The sequence below is a fragment of the Hypomesus transpacificus genome, chromosome 6 (genome assembly GCF_021917145.1).
Source record: "Hypomesus transpacificus isolate Combined female chromosome 6, fHypTra1, whole genome shotgun sequence".
Taxonomy (NCBI): domain Eukaryota; kingdom Metazoa; phylum Chordata; class Actinopteri; order Osmeriformes; family Osmeridae; genus Hypomesus; species Hypomesus transpacificus.
In genome coordinates, this window is record NC_061065.1 from 5,473,393 (window position 1) to 5,492,723 (window position 19,331).

The window sequence follows — 19,331 nt, forward strand, 5'->3', positions numbered from 1 at the left end:
GGTTGAGGAGGGAAATGGCATGGTCGCATTAGCTCGGACCTGCCCCCCCAATTCTGGTTGTGAGCTTGAACACAGTCCTGTAAAGTCTTGATCCCTATATGGGACACCGTCTGGACCGTACTCTGGACTGCACCATCTCGGTCCCAGGGCCCCCGTGGCAAGCTGTGGGGCCTAACTCAGTCTCACATCTTCAAGCTGTGGGGCCTAACTCAGTCTCACATCTTCAAGCTGTGGGGCCTAACTCAGTCTCCCATCTTCAAGCTGTGGGGCCTAACTCAGTCTCGCATCTTCAAGCTGTGGGGCCTAACTCAGTCTCGCATCTTCAAGCTGTGGGGCCTAACTCAGTCTCGCATCTTCAAGCTGTGGGGCCTAACTCAGTCTCGCATCTTCAAGCTGTGGGGCTTAACTCAGTCTCACATCTTCAAGCTGTGGGGCCTAACTCAGTTTCGCATCTTCACACAGCCTTAACTCACCCAGTCTTCAGGGGGGGTTCCTGTGAAGAAGGATCGGTCAGTTTGATCACACTGCCCCCCTTCCCCGCATCTCAACCAAGGCTCCTCTACACCTCCATTGCTTTATCATTAGTTGAAAGAGAAGACCGCTCCAGAACATGATTAAACTGACCCGTCTGAATTTACTGGGCCCTTAGTCGTCAGCAGGTTTCCAGTACTCCGCCATGGGGGAACATAACCCTGTCCTGTGGCCTCTCTTCAGGTCATCACCCCCCACCTCCATCCCTCACCCTCCTCCCTCCTGCCCAATCAACCAATGGTTTGGCTCCTGCATGGCATTGGATTGAACCTTGGTGTGTGTGTGTGTGTGTCTGTGTGCGTGCGTGCGTGTGTGTGCGTGTGTGTGTGTACGTGTAGAGTAAGGATGTCCCCTCTGGCTCGTTTCTTGTGTGGCCATGTTTGTTTCTATGAACTGTCGTCAGCTTTGTTAAACTTGCGGACCGCCGAGCCCTGAAAGATGATGCACCCCTCCCCTCCCGTGTTCAGCTGGATCAGACACTGAACAAATGGACTCGGGTCACACAGAACCCCCGGAGCAGAGCCCTTTTCCATCTCTGCATTCCCTTTGAATGAGTGGTTTCTGTCTTCTTCTTGTAATAGCCCTCCCTCTCTTTTCTTACTTTACCCATGTACACAATCTCTCTTGGGAGTTTGTGCTCCAATCATTTCTGTTTCAGCCTCTCTTCTTCCTCCCTGCAAGTCACGCAGCTTTGTTGATCCTCAGTCACTCTCTCTCTTCTGTTTCTGGCTCACCAACCACCTCAATCCTGAGAGAGGAGATCGCAGGATGAACTGAGCAGCAGTGAGGAGATGACGTGGCTGGTAGTTTAAGACCTGTTCTCTTGAGTGCTTATGAGAAATGGGGAAACAATGAGTATCTTTCTGTATCTTAAAAGAAATTTTATTTAACCATATATTGTTTTGATTTACTTACACACTAGCATAGAGCTGCATACTTAGTTAAATGTATAAAAATTACATAATTCTGTTCCATTTTCTCTTATTTTATTAAGTTTCATTTTCGCTGAGGAAGAATAAAGTGGATTAGAGGATGTGAACAGTTTCCTCTTCTTTTGATCATTAAAACTCAAAACATCAAGACTTCCTTCCTACAGAGTTGAAGGATATATGAGACTGATTCATGTTGATTTAGATTTGTCACTTTATTAAAGTCTCAAAGTGATGTCAAAGAAATTCAAATGGGTACCTGGACAGGTTCAATAATAAAAGATAAAAAATAAAAAAAAGCCTGGTTTCAACGGTAAATAGAATATGGAGTCCAGTCCGATCTAGAACAGGACAGCAGCTTGATCCAGCTACAGTCTGTGTAAACGGAGAAGCATGGTCAAACACGTACAACACAGAATTGAATTCAAACTGAATACAAACATCCAAATAAAAGCTAAGTTGTTGAAATGTAAAGTGAAAGATATTCAATTGGATATACACTGATTACTCGTTCGGAATTCCATCATTTAGCTCGGAACAAAACCAACCAACTGCATCAACTAATGGCAGTCGTTAGTTGGCTGCTGGCATACTGTGACATTGTGAGGTGAGAAAGCATCTGTCTAAGCTTAGCTCAAAGCTCTTCAACCACACCTCCATACACAGACTGACCAGTGATCTGCACAACCCACTGCGAGCCGATGGTGTGGTTTATCTGCTGTGCACGTCTGCCATACGACCGCCTGGGTGGGCACCTCTAAGACTAACACTAAGTGAGAAGATGCACATGATTCTCAACAGGATTCTTTGCTGGTGGAGCTGCTAGCCCAGGAGAGAGCAGTTGTCGGGGGTGCTGGGCTGTAAAGAGATCCCTGAGGGTGCGTGCTCCTCAAAGCCCTCGCTCTCCCTCACCAGGGCCCGCTCCAGGATCACACGGCCCTCCTTGTAGCGCTGGCTATCCTCCGTAGCGTACTCGTAGATCCAGCCCAGCTTGCTGTTGCAGTTCTTACAGCTGATGTCTCTCACCACATGCCTGCCTGTCAGCATCAGTCTGTCCTGCACCTCCCTGTACTGCAGGTTCACCACCTGGTGTAAGGCTGAACATCAGTAACAAGCCCAGGGGCCACACCAGATCATGCAAACATACAGTGCCCTCCAAAAGTATTGGAACAGTGAGGCGAATTCCTTTATTTTTGCTGTAGACTGAAAACATTTGGGCTTGACATCAAATAATGAACGTGAGACCAGAGATCAACGTTTCAGCTTTTATTTCCAGGTATTTACATCAGGATCTGATGCACAACTAAGAAAATATCACATTTTGTTTGAATCCACCCATTTGTCATGTGAGCAAAAGTATTGGAACAGATATACTTAAAACATATTTAAGTGAATAAGACTTAATATTTAGTTGCAAATCCTTTGCTTTCAATAACTGCAGCAAGTCTGTGACCCATTGACGTCACCAAACTTTTGCATTCTTCCTTTTTGATGCTTTCCCAGGCTTTCACTGCAGCCTCTTTCAGTTGTTGTTTGTTTTGTGGGGTTCCTCCCTTCAGTCTCCTCTTAAGCAGGTAAAATGCATGCTCTATAGGGTTTAAGTCTGGAGATTGACTTGGCCAGTCTAATACCTTCCATTTCTTGCCCCTGATGAACTCCTTTGTTGTTTTGGCAGTGTGTTTTGGGTCGTTATCTTGCTGCATGATGAAGGCTCTGCCAATCAGTTTGGTTGCATCTTTCCTTAAATTGGCAGACAAAATGTTTCTGTAGACTTCCGAGTTCATTTTGCTGCTGCCATCATGTGTTACATCCTCAATGAAGATTAATGAGCCCGTCCTAGAAGAAGCCATGCAAGCCCAAGCCATGACATTACCTCCACCGTGTTTCACAGATGAGCTTGTGTGTTTGGGATCATGAGCAGTTCCTTTCTTTCTCCAAATTTTAGCCTTTCCATCACTTTGGTAAAAGTTAATCTTTGTCTCATCAGTCCATAAAACTTTGTCCCAGAATTTTTGAGGTTCATCTCTGTACTTTTTGGCAAATTCCAGCCTGGCCTTCCTATTCTTCTTGCTAATGAGTGGTTTGCATCTTCTGGTGTAGCCCTTGTACTTTTGTTCATGAAGTCTTCTGCGAACAGTAGATAGTGATACCTTCACTCCTGCCATCTGGAGGTTGTTGCAGATCTCACTAACAGTTGTTTTAGGGTCTTTCTTTACAGCTCTCACAATGTTTCTGTCATCAACTGCTGATGTTTTCCTTGGTCTACCTGTTCGACGTCTGTTACTTAGTACACCAGTAGTTTTCTTCTTCTTCAGGACATTCCAAATGGTTGTACTGGCTATGGCCAATGTTTCTGCAATGGCTCTGATTGATTTTCCATCTTCTCTAAGACTCACAATTGCTTGTTTTTCACCCAAAGACAGCGCTCCGGTTTTCATGTTGTTTTCACCTCTGAATACAGTCTGCATAGACAAAACCTATCTTACCCAATCTGAACCTGAGTGTTGACATTCAGTGGTATTTATTGATTGAATAATGTATGTAATAGGACACACCTGGGCAACAAAACACACCTGTCAGTCATATGTTCCAATACTTTTGCTCACGTGACAAATGGGTGGGTTCGAACAAAAAGGTGATATTTTCTAATTTGTGCATCAGATCCTGATGTAAATACCTGGAAATAAAAGCTGAAACGTTGATCTCTGGTTTCACATTCATCGTTTGATGTCAAGCCCAAATGTTTTCAGTCTACAGCAAAAATAAAGGAATTGGCCTCACTGTTCCAATACTTTTGGAGGGCACTGTATGTGTGTCTGGACCTCCGTAGGGAGGTGGACAACAGAAATATGCAGTTGTTTACTCATAGGAGTATGTTGCCCGTGGTGCGCTGTCATGGCTGCAGTGACTGGGCTCACCTTGTTGAAGAGGAAGGCTCTTCCTGTAGCGCCGGTGAAGCGGGTGGAGATGAGCTCCGTGCGGTTGGTCAGGATGGTGTCACAGCTGGCGCAGGAGAAAAGCCGCGTGCCACCGATGTGGTCCAGGAAGATGCGGCCCATTCTGCTGCTGTCTGCGCGGCTGACCATCAGAACAGACAGAAATACTATCAGACACTTTCTCACACTCATTGACAGTTTTGAGACACAGCTAGAGAGGGAAGGAAACTGCGACTAGATCAAAGATGGTGGGCTGATGTGTGGTATTATTGTCCTTAACTTAGCAGACCAGAAAAACGACGGAAGTCTGCTGCTATGCGATACCATGATGATGTCTTACATAAATTCTGAACTGGCAGCTTTCCTTAGATGAAAAAACGTTTCCCATTTAAAGGTACCAACACATCCCATAATGTAATCCATTACACGTGAATGGAATCCATGGATATAGCTCCATCGTTGTCTTATCATGGAACATTAGTACTTCATCCAGTTTGAAAAAAGCGATAGTAACACAACAACATATGGAAGGAACTTTCTCACCGTAGGTAGATCCTTTTGGTTTATATACAGACGGTATTTCTAGCCTTCGTTTTATTTTGTGTTCTCTTCAACGTTGTGCGTATTCCTTTAGCTGAACTTGGTGTGCAGACACCCTACTCAAACAAACGTCGTGTTTTGTCCACAGCTGTTCCGCTGGAGCAACACATCCGGCGACGTTAGCCCCGCCCCCAACATTTGGGTACTTTATAGTTTAACCACAAGGGGGCGGTCAAACTAGTAAACGACGAGGGTCCTTCAAAACATCTAAGAAACAAAATCGTCTTTGACAGTATTCTGCGTCCAATTCTGAGACAAAAAATAACCTGTTATCCGAAGCTTGAATGCTGGTGGACTACAGTAAGGAGAATCCTACTACACCAGCGATTCCCAATCTGTGACCGGCTAATACAGGTGGGCCGCCAAACCAATAATAAGTATGAAAAATGAATACGCATCAAAATATTTACATGTTGACCTAAGACCAACTGATATTTCCGCCTTAATTTGCATACACCTCATAAAATCATAAAATAAAATAAAAAACTTGCAGAATTCTATCCACGCATAACTTCCGCATATTGCACAAACCAAGTCAACAACTTCCGATAGCGATCCATTTGTTCCCTATGGGTAATGTAATCAAATTGTAGCAAAAATCCGGAAACGGGAGAGATCTCCATGAGGGTGACATGTTATCGGTCGATGACAAAAAGAAAAGCGAGAAGCGTGTTAGCTCAGTGTAGCTTTAGGTTAAATAAGAGAGCAATAGCTAAGGGTTAACCTGGTCTGGTTATTAAAAAGTCATGTTTCTAATTTCACTGTAAGTTTTAAACCTGACCTGGCCCAGTAGTTACGCAGGCTACCTCTCTTTACAATGTGTGCTTACTGTGGCATTGATGGACACTTTGTCTTCTTTGATTGCTCAAATACATTTAGCCCTGAAAGCGAACTGTTCCCCCCAATCTCGATCTCCACCCTAAACACAGAGTTAGCAAGAACACCCTTGTCCTTGTTCTTGAGAGGGAGATAATAGACTCTTATGCAAAGACAATCTCTGTTATCAGGATTAAAAATGGATTATGAACAGCAATAAATCTACTCTTATTGACGGATTTGAAGCTCATTTGATTCAAGGGGATAAAATAAGTATATAACATTGATCAATTTAATGATTTCCCATATCATACCGCTTTCAAAAAGTAAATGATACACAAATGTCAACAACATCACACATAGTACAAATCTCCTTCATTATGTGTTGTAATGAGAAACCTCAAGTTTCAAATGTTTTATTGGCAGGTGCACGGAACAACACAAGGTCAAACTGGGCACTGAAATTCTTGGGACAAGACAACCCAAGTAACCTGGCATAACATAACATATAAGTACTAAGAACATAGATTGCATCTATGATAAGCTAAAATTGAATAGAAATAAAATAATAATAAACCTCTTAAATATACCTCACCCCTCCGGCACTCCCTGCACTCTCCAATAATTCCTCCAATAATAAATGATTTCAATAGATAATATTATAAATAATATTTTCTGAATAAATGAGGTCATGAGGAAGACCTCCCACTGTACTGATGTGAAACATCAAGTCATCTGAGGTTTCAGCTGCTTTAAAGACGCACTCATAAGTGAACCATGATTACAAATCCACTTCACAACCACAAATACAGCCACTCAAACCTCTTTTGCAACATCCTTTTTTGTGGATAACAATTGTGGATTTTTCATTGTCTTGAGGTATCCGTTTGTTCTGCAGTCCTTGTTCCACATGTGGGCCCATGTTTTATCTAGTGGTGTGACCTGAGTGTTCGAGACCCACAGTCTTATCTCTGAGTTTTCACACAGTGTTACCTTTCACTGAAAACAGATAGTCTCAGATACAACAAGAAAATATTTCAGAATCCATGACCTTGCTGACACAAGTATTGAAGAATATAAGACTTGCAAAACTTTCAACCTTATATGTTTTATTCATTTTTCAAATAGTTAAGGCCATGTGTTGACATTTTGTGATTTCAGTGAAAAGTTTGGTTGCACAGTATGAAAAACTGAGAGATAAGAGCATTGATTTAACGATTATCTTCTCTCTTACAACTGATGAACAAACTACTTGTTAAGATAAAATGTTGAATTGGCCTTTCCATGCAGTTCAAATGACCTTCTACTAATCTGAATGTACCCTTACACAATTTCTCTGTACGTTACATGTTCTGTTCATCCTCTATGATTTATTTTTTATCTCTCTCTTTCATTCTTTCGCTTTTTCTGTCTGTCTCTCATTTGCTCTCTCTCCTTGTTCGCTCTTTTTCTGTCATTGTCTCTTTCAACCTACCTCCTGTTTTCGCTGACTGGCAGGTACTGGAGTCGTTGTGACGACAGTGTCATGGTCATGCCATTGAATAATTGTTTGGCCCCACCCCCTCTGCATATTCATGATGTGTCAGCAGGTATATTTGTTAATTGCTCTGAGCAGACGTGTAGTGGACCTGGAGATACTGAGCAGTGTATTATCTACCTGTCAGCCAGACAGACTGACACACAGCAGGACGGGTGGTTTAGGAGCTGCATCACTGGCACACAGCAGTACAGGTGGTTTAGGAGCTGCATCACTGGCACACAGCAGGACAGGTGGTTCAGGAGCTGCATCACTGGCACACAGCAGGACGGGTGGTTTAGGAGCTGCATCACTGGCACACAGCAGCACGGGTGGTTTAGGAGCTGCATCACTGGCACACAGCAGCACGGGTGGTTTAGGAGCTGCATCACTGGCACACAGCAGGACGGGTGGTTTAGGAGCTGCATCACTGGCACACAGCAGCACGGGTGGTTTAGGAGCTGCATCACTGGCACACAGCAGGACGGGTGGTTTAGGAGCTGCATCACTGGCACACAGCAGCACGGGTGGTTTAGGAGCTGCATCACTGGCACACAGCAGGACGGGTGGTTAGGGAGCTGCATCACTGGCACACACCGAAGAAGGATGTCTCTGCTTAAAGTCGTACTCCTAGTGCTCTCCATGGCATCAGGTCTCTTTACATTCTTATATTCTAAAAACACTTCAAGTATGCATGAAAGAAATGTTACCAAATATTGAAACACAAACTCTGTAACTGCAGTTTGAGTATGTTTTCATTTTAGCTGTGCATGATTCTGTCTATGGACTCGACTTTTATTTCTGTTATAAATCTATGTGTGAGAATTCATTACTTGATTACAGCACTTGTAACCAAAGTATCTGCTTCCTTTTTGTTGTCATCTTCATCCCAAAGCCGATGCACAACTTTGCCCTGTGATTCCCCCACCCTCCCACCCCCCTCCTACCTCAGGTGAGTTTGATCTCAAAGCGTTGATTATCTGGAGTCAGAAGAGTGTCCATGTGTTTTATTGAGTGGTGACAGAACTGACTGGTCTGGCACTGGACCCTCAGCTCTACACATCTAGTATCTCAATCAGTTCAGTACATACAGCATCTAGTATCTCACTCAGTTCAGTACATACAGCATCTAGTATCTCAATCAGTTCAGTACATACAGAATCTAGTATCTTACTCAGTTCAGTACATACAGCATCTAGTATCTCACTTAGTTCAGTACATACAGCATCCCAGAAGAAGACCGCCTAGAACCAATTGAATTGTGGTGATGTGATGTCCTGAAATATGACTTTAAGCAGAAACCCTAGCTTTGACCCCTGACCCCAACCCTTACCAATATCGTTTACACTTATACAGTCTTATTAAAACAAATTAATGCTAATAAGTATCTCATGGAGGTCTTATCATCTATAACGCTGATTACAAGCACCTGCATCTAAAGTGTGACTGTGGTTAATTTAAATGTTCCATTTGAAACCCAGTGTAAAGATGTTGACTCCACCTCTCTCTCCAGTTCACAGCGTCAGACCCTCAGACCTAGCCGTGGTCGCTGCTATCGGAAACATCCAGACAGACAGGTGAGTAACATTGGGGTGCATTCTGGGATATGGGATGACCAGCATTCTGGATCATAAGACATCATGTGGAACATACATTTACATTTAGTCATTTAGCGGACGCTCTTATTCAGAGCGACTTACAGTAAGTACAGGGACATTCCCCCGAGGCAAGTAGGGTGACGTGCCTTGTCCAAGGACACAACCATTGGCATGGCCCGGGAATTGAACTGGCAACCTTCAGATTACTAGCCCGATTCCCTAACCGCTCTGCCACCTCACTCCCATTTGAAGCATTCAAATGTTGATAATGATAATCAAATGTGTCCTTCTTTCTTCTGCAGCAGTAAGCTGTCCAATGTGCTTTCAAAGCTTCACGGTAAGCCTATATTGAGATGTTTAGCTGTGTTTTATGGTTCAATCTAACTGTGCTCTGACAGAGGGTATATTGGTCTGTATCTTGGGCTTACCTATTTCAAATTAGTTTTGAAATGTTACAATTTCATAAACAAATTTGAGTGAGTATTTTAAGCGACTCCTAAGGGATTTGGAGGAAATGTCTGTGGATGAAGATTGCAACAATATACATTCTAAGGAACGTCTCTACTGAACGTCATTATGGCATTATCTTTCTTTAATCAATCCACCAATCGCTCTCACATATGAACTTCATACTACTGTATGATATCTTTGCTGCTCTGATAGTTGTACCTTTATAGAGCTAGTTGACAGCAAATGGAAGTCAGTGTTTATTGATGTCAGTTTCACTGATAACAAAGCATGTGACAAAAGAACATGACTAATATCTAACCACAGAAGAAGAAAAGACTGATACAGAGAGATAGCAGGAGGCCAAACCCAGCATCAATGACCTTGGTGTCACGTTTACTGCATATTTCTGTTGTTATTCCTCGAAGGCCTTCTAAAGTAACAAAACGTCTGAATTTCCTCCTTCAAGATTTGATGACTCTATTTAACCCATCCCTGACCAGTCAAGTACCTTATCAAATCAACCCATATTCCTCCGACATCTCACAGCACAGGTTAGTCAAAACACTCCCAAGAAAGACACCTGTACATGTGCCTATGTGCGTCTCATTTTCAATCCTTTACAATTTTTCAGAAGTCTAGTGGAGCAGGCCAAGAAACTTTGTCTCTCCTTTAGCAATAATCAGGTATTTGAAAAACTACCTTTTCCCAATAACCACAACCTAGTGTATTGAAACGGTTAATTTGACCCATCAGCGACTCATCTCACCTTGCCTCCGACAGGACGAAGACACAGGCAGAGACTGGAAGCTGGTGCTGCTGTTCATCCAGGTTGACGATATCTGCGCATGTCAGGACAAGGTCAGAGGTCAAAGACAAAAAAAATAATCTCACCCACAACGTCCTTCTACATTTCAGCCTTATCATAGTCTAGTCGTGCCCATGACACCACAAACATGTCAACACAAACATGTCGACACAAACATGTCAACACAAACATGTCTAGACAATCATGGTGTTTGTGTGTCGGTAGGTAACCTCAGCCGTCGAAGCGACTGTGCAACAACTAGATCTTACTCTACGAGTGCTTCACTCACAGGTCTGATAATATACGGCCGCTGGCACATCTTTCCACGACACGTTAGACTTCTCCTGGGGATTAACTGAAGTTGTTGAGCAGGAGTTTATGATTGTTTTTTACGTACTTACAGTTGAAGCGGACCATTGTGAGCATCGCTGTATGGAACGGCGACTATGACACTGGTCCCGCCCACCAAAACAGGTGCGGCTTTTAAAGAACAAACTGAGTTTTTGAGTTACCCAAGTTTTGTTTCTAGGATGTGATCCTTTTGGGATGTGATCCTTTTGGGATGTGATCCTTTTGGGATGTGATCCTTTTGGGATGTGATCCTTTTGGTTGGGTGTCATGGGAGATGTTTGGGTTTTGTGTTGGCAGGATGTGCCCATGTATGGAGAGAAACAGCGAAGGTGAACAGAGACTACGGAAGACCATACTTACTCAGGCCATGCAGGTAAAACAGGTCATCTCATCTCCCATTCAGTATCTTCATGGACTTGTTGTTCCTAACAAGTGTTTCAATTAAACCCACCAGGAGTCCCTTGCTCGCCACCTGGTGGAGAAGCAGTGGTACAGCAGCAGGCGTGACTTTGCCGTCCTCCTGCAGGACTCTCCTTTCATCACAAACAGCGCTTCAGTCGACGTGAGTGACCAGCAGTTGAAGCCACCAGCGCTTCCCGAAATGAAGCACACAAACACGCTCTTCTCAGTCACCAGTGAGGCCCAGCAGCTGTGGGCACTGGGCTAGATGTTCACACACAGCTGTTCCTTTGTGCCTCCCCAACAGAGTGGGAGGCCTTCTGCCACACAAGAGTCACGTCACACAGACGAGCTGATGGTGCAGATGTGGGCAAACCTGGTCAGTCCTTTTGGCCTGCAACAGAGGCCATGTCTCTGAGGCCAACACACAACCATTGTCCACGCTCACTTTCCAGGCCACGATGAACACTGTAATAATGGGGTCATTTGTCTTTTAGCTGCAGTCTACCAGTGGCCGGCAGAACATGGGGGACAATTACATGATCTTATCTGTCCCATGCCCCACTGAGGTAGGAAAGATTCGCTCTCACGCACAAACTGTGCATGGCTATCAACTACGCAAGTAGTTTATCGCAGAAAACAACAACACATAATTGTAACAAAATGTTACTGAGATAAATCTATCTCTCCCCCCCCCCTCTCTCTATCTCTATTTCTCTCTCTCTCTCTCTCTCTCTCTCTCTCTCTCTCTCTCTCTCTCTCTCTCTCTCTCTCTCTCCCCTCTCTCTCTCTCTCTCTCTCTCTCTCTCTCTCCCTTTCTCTCTTTCCATCCCCATATAACTCTCTCTCAGAACCGGCCCTTCCTAAGGACACAGAGGAACTCTCCAGTAGCCTCCCTCCACAGTGAGCCAAGTCTCTCAAGTCTTGGTTTTGATCCAGTGAGTGTTTCCTTGCCATGTTGACCAGGGCCAGAGCAGCCTGTCTAAGTCACAGCCCCATGGAGCTCCCCACAGCCCACACACTGTTCATGCTGCTGATTGTGGACGTGCTCTGTGTGTCTTGTCAGATCATGGGTACTGAGCTGCCATGTGAGGATCTCAGCCCCTCCAGCCACCCTCCACACTCTGGTAAGAACAACAAACTTACACACCTTGAAGACTGTTTACCTGCAGTATTATGCAAAGTAACATTTCACCCAAAGGTGAAATGATAAGTTTATAACTGATAAGTTAAATGTGTTGTGTTGTGGTGTGTGTGTGTGTGTGTGTTGCTATGTCCGCCCTGATCCTGTGTCCTCCTCCTAGTTCACGCTCTCCGGCCAGGTGACATCAAGGTGGTGGCCGCCGTGGGAGACTCTCTGACAGTGAGTCGGGCAATTGGGGGTTTCACCTTTACCTTTACCTGAGTGGTGAGGCCACCTGCTGAGTGGTGAGGCCACCTGCTGAGTGGTGAGGCCACCTGCTGAGTGGTGAGGCCACCTGCTGAGTGGTGAGGCCACCTGCTGAGTGGTGAGGCCACCTGCTGAGTGTTTAGGCCACCTGCTGAGTGTTGAGGCCACCTGCTGAGTGGTGAGGCCACCTGCTGAGTGGTGAGGCCACCTGCTGAGTGTTGAGGCCACCTGCTGAGTGGTGAGCCAACTCACCCACCTGCTTTCTGACACTCATCCAATGATCACCTGTGTTTCTGATCAACAGGCAGGCAACGGTATTGATTCCAAACCTACCAACGTACTGGATGTCTTGCGACAGTACAGAGGGCTCTCCTTTAGGTGGGTCACCACAGTGCAGCCATTACCACTATCTAATCACTTACTGTTATCACTCGTGTTAGCTACATGTATCAGTAAACCCTGACTCATGCAGTTTTCTGTCTCTGTTTGGCAAATCAGTATGGGGGGAGACGAGAACCTTACCACCGTCACAACACTTCCCAGTGAGTCCTTCTCTTCTCCTTGTCTTTGTGATTCACATAATCAGCTAAAGTTAATGACAGGACACTGGCCTCCAGTGCTGTGCCTCACCCCCTCTGTGGACTCACTTAAGAGTGTATTAAGCTCCCTGAGCTTCATCCCAGTGTCTTTTGCTGCTGTTTAGATATCCTGAAGCACTTTAACCCTCTGGTGACTGGCTACTCTACGGGCATTGGCAAACAGGACACCCCTCAGGCCTTCCTCAACCAGGCTGTGGCAGGAGGGAAAGCCAAGTGAGGAGTACCACCAGACCGCTCTCTAAACACCTGCATCCATGCCAACACACGTCCTGCCTGGCCTCCATGTGATCAGGTTCATCAGGTGTCTTCTTGTGTGTTTTCAGGGATATGCCGAAGCAAGTGCGAACCCTTGTAGCCCTGATGAAGAATGACTCAGTAAGACGGCTCAGATGTGTTAGTCAGTGATTTCATAGAGAAGTATTTCACAGAGTTTATGGACAGCTTCCTAGCAACACTCCTTGATTGACATGCATATTTTCATGGTGCCTTCTGTCTTGCAGCGCATCAATTTTCAATCTGACTGGAAGATAATCACTGTGTTTATCGGAGGCAATGACCTGTGTACTTATTGCCAGAACTCAGTGAGTACTAATACGGTGTCTTCTGTAATACCTGTTTTTGCATCTTGGGATTTTTGTTCTTTAAAAGTCAACTGTCTCTCCCCCCCTTTTCCCCACAGCTGTTTTACTCTGTGGAGAACTTTTTACGTCACATTCAAGAAGCACTGGATTACCTTCACAAAGAGGTTAGGACTGTGGGCAAGTGCCCTTTTACTCCATTTGGGGTTTATCATTTACTTAGTCGGATTAAGTCTTTCAGGAAGAGAAGAATATCTCTTAATCTAATGTTAGTGTCTGGTTCTGTGTCTGTCTGTCTCTTTGTCCTAATGCCAGGTGCCCCGGGCCATCGTGAACCTGGTGGAGCCTATAGACATCACCTCCCTGAGGAAGGCCCACCAGGACCCCTCTGTCAAGTGCCCCACCTGGCTGGTCAAGTACGTTTCCCCACCAAACCTGTCCCTACTCTGCCCACAACAGTTCTACATCATGATTACCGTGTATCACAAGGCCTGGATCAGAGTGGCTTCAGATGTGTAGAGTCTCTGTTTGTCCTCTCCACAGCATCCTGTGTCCCTGTGTCATCCTGCCCAAAGAAGGATCTCTAGCGTTAAAGCAGATGGATGAACTGATCAGAGATTATCAGGTATGACAAACACCACGTGGATGCGCACTCATTGTTTTGTAAAAGCATAACTATCAGTCTTGTATTTATAGTGTGATGCATTCTAATCCCTTGCCTTCGATTATTTCAGTGGTCGTTGAACGTGCTGGTGGAGTCGGGCCGGTATGACACCCACTCAAACTTCACCGTGGTCATTCAGCCTCTCCTCAGAGACGTGATCGTGCCTTTGCTGGAGGTAAGTCATGTCTGCAGGGTGGTGGACGGAGACTTGAGACTTGTTAACCCACACAGGGGGGTCATGAGAGAATGCTGCTTACAGACTGGCAATCACCGGTGTGTGTGAGCGCATGAGGGTAGCATTGCCTGGACGACTGAATTCAACCACATAGGCAATGCAACATTCTCTCTAGATTGTTTTAGACCCAAACCAATCCTAATATTTCGCTGTGTTCCACTGTGTTCCCCTGTGTTCCGCTGTGTTCCACTGTGTTCCCCCGTGTTCCGCTGTGTTCCACTGTGTTCCCCCGTGTTCCGCTGTGTTCCACTGTGTTCCCCCGTGTTCCGCTGTGTTCCACTGTGTTCCCCCGTGTTCCGCTGTGTTCCACTGTGTTCCACTGTGTTCCCCTGTGTTCCGCTGTGTTCCACTGTGTTCCACTGTGTTCCAGGACGGACGGCCAGACCGTTCGTACTTCAGCGCTGACTGCTTCCATCTCAGCCAGAAGTCCCAGACTCTGATGGCTCGCTCTCTCTGGAACAACATGGTCAGACTCGAGACACAGAAGTCATAAAATGAACCTAGAGAGGAGCCGCGACATGCGTTAGCCTTTAGAAGTTAATCATTCCTTTTCATTGGGCTTATCCATAGTTGGAGCCTCTTGGCAACAAGACTGCTGTGCAGGCGTTCTCCAGTGAAATTCCCCTGAAGTGCCCATCTAAGGTTGTTCTCTCTGACACGTTTTCTAGCTTTGAAAGTATTTAAGTTTCAGAAAAATTCATTTTAAGTTTTTTTCTAAATAGAAAAAAAAATGTTTTTTTCTTTCATATAGGACTCACCGTTTTTGCAGACCTACCAGAACAGCAATTACACCTATAAGGGCCCCGCCCCAAAACCTCCACCAATCACGGTAGGTCCCTACAAACGGCTCAAACATCCTGTTTGGATACAGAGGTGACCAAACTGTCAGCTGTGAGTCACTTATCAATACAGGACTGTGAGATTAGTGAAACATGCTTAAAGATGATGGACTCACTCTGTTCTGCTTCTGTGTCCGTATTTATCACTAGAACTGGGGAAGCGATCTCTCCTGTTCATCCGTGGCTCCATCCACACCTGTGCCTACCTCAGGTGAGACTGAGATATGTGCCTACCTCAGGTGAGATCTGTGCCTACCTCAGGTGAGATCTGTGCCTACCTCAGGTGAGATCTGTGCCTACCTCAGGTGAGATCTGTGCCTACCTCAGGTGAGACTGAGATCTGTGCCTACCTCAGGTGAGATCTGTGCCTACCTCAGGTGAGACTGAGATTCAGGGCTCTGTGCCTACCTCAGGTGAGAAAGAGATTCAGGGTTCCCCTCACTGGATCCCTGACAGGGGGTGGTGGAGATGACAGGTGGAGATGACAGGTGGAGAGTTGGTGCAGTACTAACTGTGCGTTCACCTCTTCCCAGTTCACAAACTGCGCCCAGCAGACATCAGGGTGGTGGCAGCACTGGGAGACTCAATCACTGTAAGAAAATACAAGAAGACTGAGTGGCGTGTGTGTGTGTGTGTGTGTTTGGGTGGGTGAGTGATTAAGCAAACCGTCTATAGTGTCCATGATCTATGAACCTCTCTAATCATTTGTTATCGGTAACTAGTTCAACTTTTGTGATATGCCTTTGATGTTCAATATCTTTTATGCAGACAACAGCATTATATGACATCTGTATCATGATTTCTGGTTTCCTGTTTAGTCAGAGAATTGTTTCATATCTGTTTCCTCGTACATCAGTTGGACTAAAGCCGGCTCGTTCTTTCTTCACAGGCTGGGGTTGCAGCCAAGTCGAAGAACATCCTTGAACTCAACCGAGAGTACAAAGGAGTTTCATGGAGGTACAGCTCTGCCTAATTATACACTCCTATATGTAAACACCCTTTAGCACACACCAGGCCTGCCTGACCATGCATGGTCATTGTTGGAGAGCTTGGTCTGAGTCTCTCCCTCTTAGTCTCTATAAAAGAGAGATTTACAAAACAAATGTTCTTGTGTGTCTGTGTTCCTGCAGTATTGGAGGTGACCAGAGCTTGGAGACTGTCACTACACTGCCAAGTGAGTGTTGCAATGCTCATATGTGACCACTAGATGTCACTCTCTGAATACAGTGGACAACTTACTGACCCACAGATGGTGGTGCTGTACACGTCTTAACCCTATAAAGATGGTAGTCCATGCTGTCTCTACAACTGTTTGTTTCTTCTAGACATTCTGAAGAAGTTCAACCCCTCCCTCCAGGGCTTCTCGAAAGGTCAAGGTTCAAGGCAGAAGGGTTTCAACATGGCCGTGGCTGGGGCCATGACCCTGTAAGTACAGCAGACTCTCTCGACCTGACACGTCTCTGTCCTCCTCTCCTGTCAGTCCCACTCATACCCATGTTTGCTGTTTCTTAGTGAGATCCCAGCTCAGATCCAACAGTTGATCAAGGCCATGAAAGAAAACAAGGTAACAATTGTTCTCACACTGGATACACTCAGTAAAGTAAGTTCAGCTTGGACCATCTGACAAGGGGTTCTGTCCTCCATGTCTTCCTCTGTCTGTGGGACCCAAAGCAAGTGGATTTTGAAAATGATTGGAAGCTACTGACCATCTTTGTCGGGGGCAGTGATCTTTGTCATTACTGCATAGATCAGGTATGTGTACTCTCCAAGCGATACACCCCAGACTGACGGAACGGTGACACACCAGTAGTGTTTATACAGAGTGTGGATACATAACAAAGTGTTGTTGTGCCATGCCTCCCACAGAACAACCTGACTCCAAAGAATTACAGCCACAACCTGATGTTGAGCCTGGACTCGCTGTACCAACACGTCAGTGAGGAGAAACATTATTGTGGATCAGTAGATATTCTAAACGTGTCTGTCGAAATGATCATCATTTTCTGAACTAAAAACAAATGTACATTCTCACGACCTATCGCCATGATCTCTCTCTCTCTCTCTCTCACTCTCTCTCTCTCTCCCCCCTCTCTCTCTCTCTCTCTTTCTGTCCCTCTCTCTCTCTCTCTCTCTCTCTCTCTCTCTCTCTCACTCTCTCTCTCTCTCTCTCTCTCTCTCTCTCTCTCTCTCTCTCTCTCACTCTCTCTCTCTCTCTCTCTCTCTCTCTCTCTCTCTCTCTCTCTCAGGTACCTAGAGTAATGGTCAGTGTTACTGAGGTACTGCAACTGGAGCCTCTTCGGAGGGTGCAGCAGGAGAACACGTTGTGCTCCCTGTTTCAGAGGTAACATTTTATTTATTTATTATTATTTCTAAAATGATAGTTTTTTTAGGTTGAAAAAATATTTTCAAAAAAGGGTGTCATTCTTATGGCCCACATATCCACTTATGGTTAAAATATTTATGGTTAATCTCTGGACAGGAATAAGTGTCCCTGCCTTATGAGTCCAGATGATAACTCTCCAGAACTGGAAGAGATCAAACGCATCAACAAGGAGTACCAGGTAGGGGGGAAGAGGCTACAACTAATAATAAAGTCACATTGTTCGATATTCTAGGTCTGGAGATTTAACAAGAATAAATGACAGATTCATCCATCATGCTCAAACACACAGATTTAATATCCTCCTCTTCTCTTCATATTTATTTTGAACAGATTGAGAGCGAGTTTCTGATCTCTGGAGACCGTTACGATGGACGGGAGGATTTCACTGTCGTCCTCCAACCCTACCTCCACAGCTCCTTCGTGCCTTACGTTGGGGTTAGTACCCCTGCATGTTGAGCATAAACACACACACGTACACACACATCAATGTTCACACATACTAACCGTGTGTTTTCACAGGTGGGAGTACCTGACATGAGTTTCTTCTCTGCGGACTGCTTCCACATCAGCGAACGAGGCCATGCGGAGATGGCCATCGCTCTCTGGAACAACATGGTGAGCAAGAGGGAAGACATGAAGGATCAACCCATAAATGGCTGAGCACCAACGCTGTGCTCTGTGCTTCCAGGTTCATAGGGTTGGTTAGTCATCAGTAACATTGTTGGTGTTTTCACAGATGGAGCCAGTAGGCAGGAAACACATGTACAACAACTTCACACATGATCGCTCCAAACTCAAGTGCCCCTCTGAGGTATGTAGACATCATAATCCCTGAAGCATCACACACAGTGTGGCAGCACGGTCTACTGGTGAAACACGTGTTCAACTTCACTCTGAGATGAGTTTAGGTGACGCACGTGTCACTTACGTACGTCTATTTGCCCTTTAGGAACATCCGTTCATTTTTACCAAGCTCAACAGCGTCTCAAGCTCACCTGTACAGCCTAGCACCACTGTCCAACCTCCAGTCGCAACCACCAGCCTGAGTCCAGGCCCCACGGCCCCCATCATCCAGTGTGATTCCTCTGTGCCTGTGTGGGTGACGGCGGTTCTTGCTGTGGTCGGTTTACTTATTGGTTGGGGGGTCACCTGGCTGCTCATGTCTTACAGACTGCGTCAGAACCAAAGGAAGAAGGAGGACAAAGTGGTAGAGATGAAAGGGACTGTTTTCTAAGGCGCTGTGAAATGATGATGTTGATGATACTGGTCAACTGTTTTCACTTTGCAGTTTGTCTTTCCTTCTTTCTCTCTCTTTATTTTTATCTCTCATTCAGACACACAAACACAAACATTCACATGCACACATAATCACACAATACGGGTTTTGCATGTTCTACCAAGCATTCTGTAAATATAACTGTAGATTATTTATATTTCCCCTATTTTAGGGGAAACAGTACCAACGTTTTATGTTCCCAATTACCATTTAGAATGTATGGAATTATTAGTTATGTATATCATTTTTTATTTAAACAATAAAAGTTGATGCAAAAATGATGCTTTTAGTTGATCAGAGAATGTGTAATATTCTGTTGATGAACCATTCATTACGCATTATTGCATAATACTTTTCAGTATGTGAAGGTTGGCAAGGCATTGCTTCGAGTCTCTAAATAGCAGCCTGGCTCATTGATTATTGGACTTGGTTTTGA

The 19,331-nt window shown here is 45.1% G+C and overlaps 2 protein-coding genes across 2 annotated transcripts; one reads left to right on the forward strand and one right to left on the reverse strand.

Annotated features, from left to right (window-relative positions):
* Positions 1-918: 918 nt before the first annotated feature.
* Positions 919-5,116, reverse strand: LOC124469214 (protein yippee-like 5). Its single transcript, XM_047022358.1, has 3 exons — positions 4,940-5,116; positions 4,379-4,538; positions 919-2,546 (listed from the first exon to the last, which is right to left on the reverse strand). The coding sequence occupies exons 2-3, from the start codon at positions 4,517-4,519 to the stop codon at positions 2,283-2,285; spliced, it is 405 nt and encodes a 134-aa protein (XP_046878314.1). The 5' UTR covers positions 4,520-4,538; positions 4,940-5,116; the 3' UTR covers positions 919-2,282.
* Positions 5,117-9,822: 4,706 nt separating this feature from the next.
* On the forward strand, positions 9,823-19,127 carry LOC124469032 (phospholipase B1, membrane-associated-like). The gene is made up of 38 exons (XM_047022115.1): positions 9,823-9,927; positions 10,008-10,059; positions 10,157-10,234; positions 10,407-10,472; positions 10,585-10,655; positions 10,830-10,905; positions 10,987-11,094; positions 11,239-11,310; positions 11,429-11,500; positions 11,783-11,869; positions 11,998-12,058; positions 12,236-12,294; positions 12,626-12,699; positions 12,820-12,863; positions 13,025-13,133; positions 13,244-13,295; positions 13,421-13,501; positions 13,600-13,665; positions 13,814-13,914; positions 14,042-14,123; positions 14,233-14,337; positions 14,768-14,863; positions 14,968-15,039; positions 15,149-15,226; positions 15,387-15,447; positions 15,770-15,828; positions 16,126-16,193; positions 16,367-16,410; positions 16,562-16,661; positions 16,749-16,800; positions 16,908-16,988; positions 17,103-17,168; positions 17,483-17,577; positions 17,716-17,797; positions 17,950-18,054; positions 18,139-18,234; positions 18,356-18,430; positions 18,569-19,127. The coding sequence occupies exons 1-38, from the start codon at positions 9,848-9,850 to the stop codon at positions 18,851-18,853; spliced, it is 3,111 nt and encodes a 1,036-aa protein (XP_046878071.1). The 5' UTR covers positions 9,823-9,847; the 3' UTR covers positions 18,854-19,127.
* The last annotated feature ends 204 nt before the right edge of the window (positions 19,128-19,331 follow it).

Excerpts from the sequence above, each read along its gene's own strand:
- LOC124469032 (XM_047022115.1), top strand. The coding sequence starts at position 9,848 with ATGACTCTATTTAACCCATCCCTGACCAGTCAAGTACCTTATCAAATC. Across the intron at positions 12,864-13,024 it reads CACCGTCACAACACTTCCCA|ATATCCTGAAGCACTTTAAC; the intron begins GTGAGTCCTTCT and ends GCTGCTGTTTAG. Across the intron at positions 14,124-14,232 it reads AACTGATCAGAGATTATCAG|TGGTCGTTGAACGTGCTGGT; the intron begins GTATGACAAACA and ends CGATTATTTCAG.
- LOC124469214 (XM_047022358.1), bottom strand. The coding sequence starts at position 4,519 with ATGGGCCGCATCTTCCTGGACCACATCGGTGGCACGCGGCTTTTCTCC. Across the intron at positions 2,547-4,378 it reads GAGCCTTCCTCTTCAACAAG|GTGGTGAACCTGCAGTACAG; the intron begins GTGAGCCCAGTC and ends GCCTTACACCAG.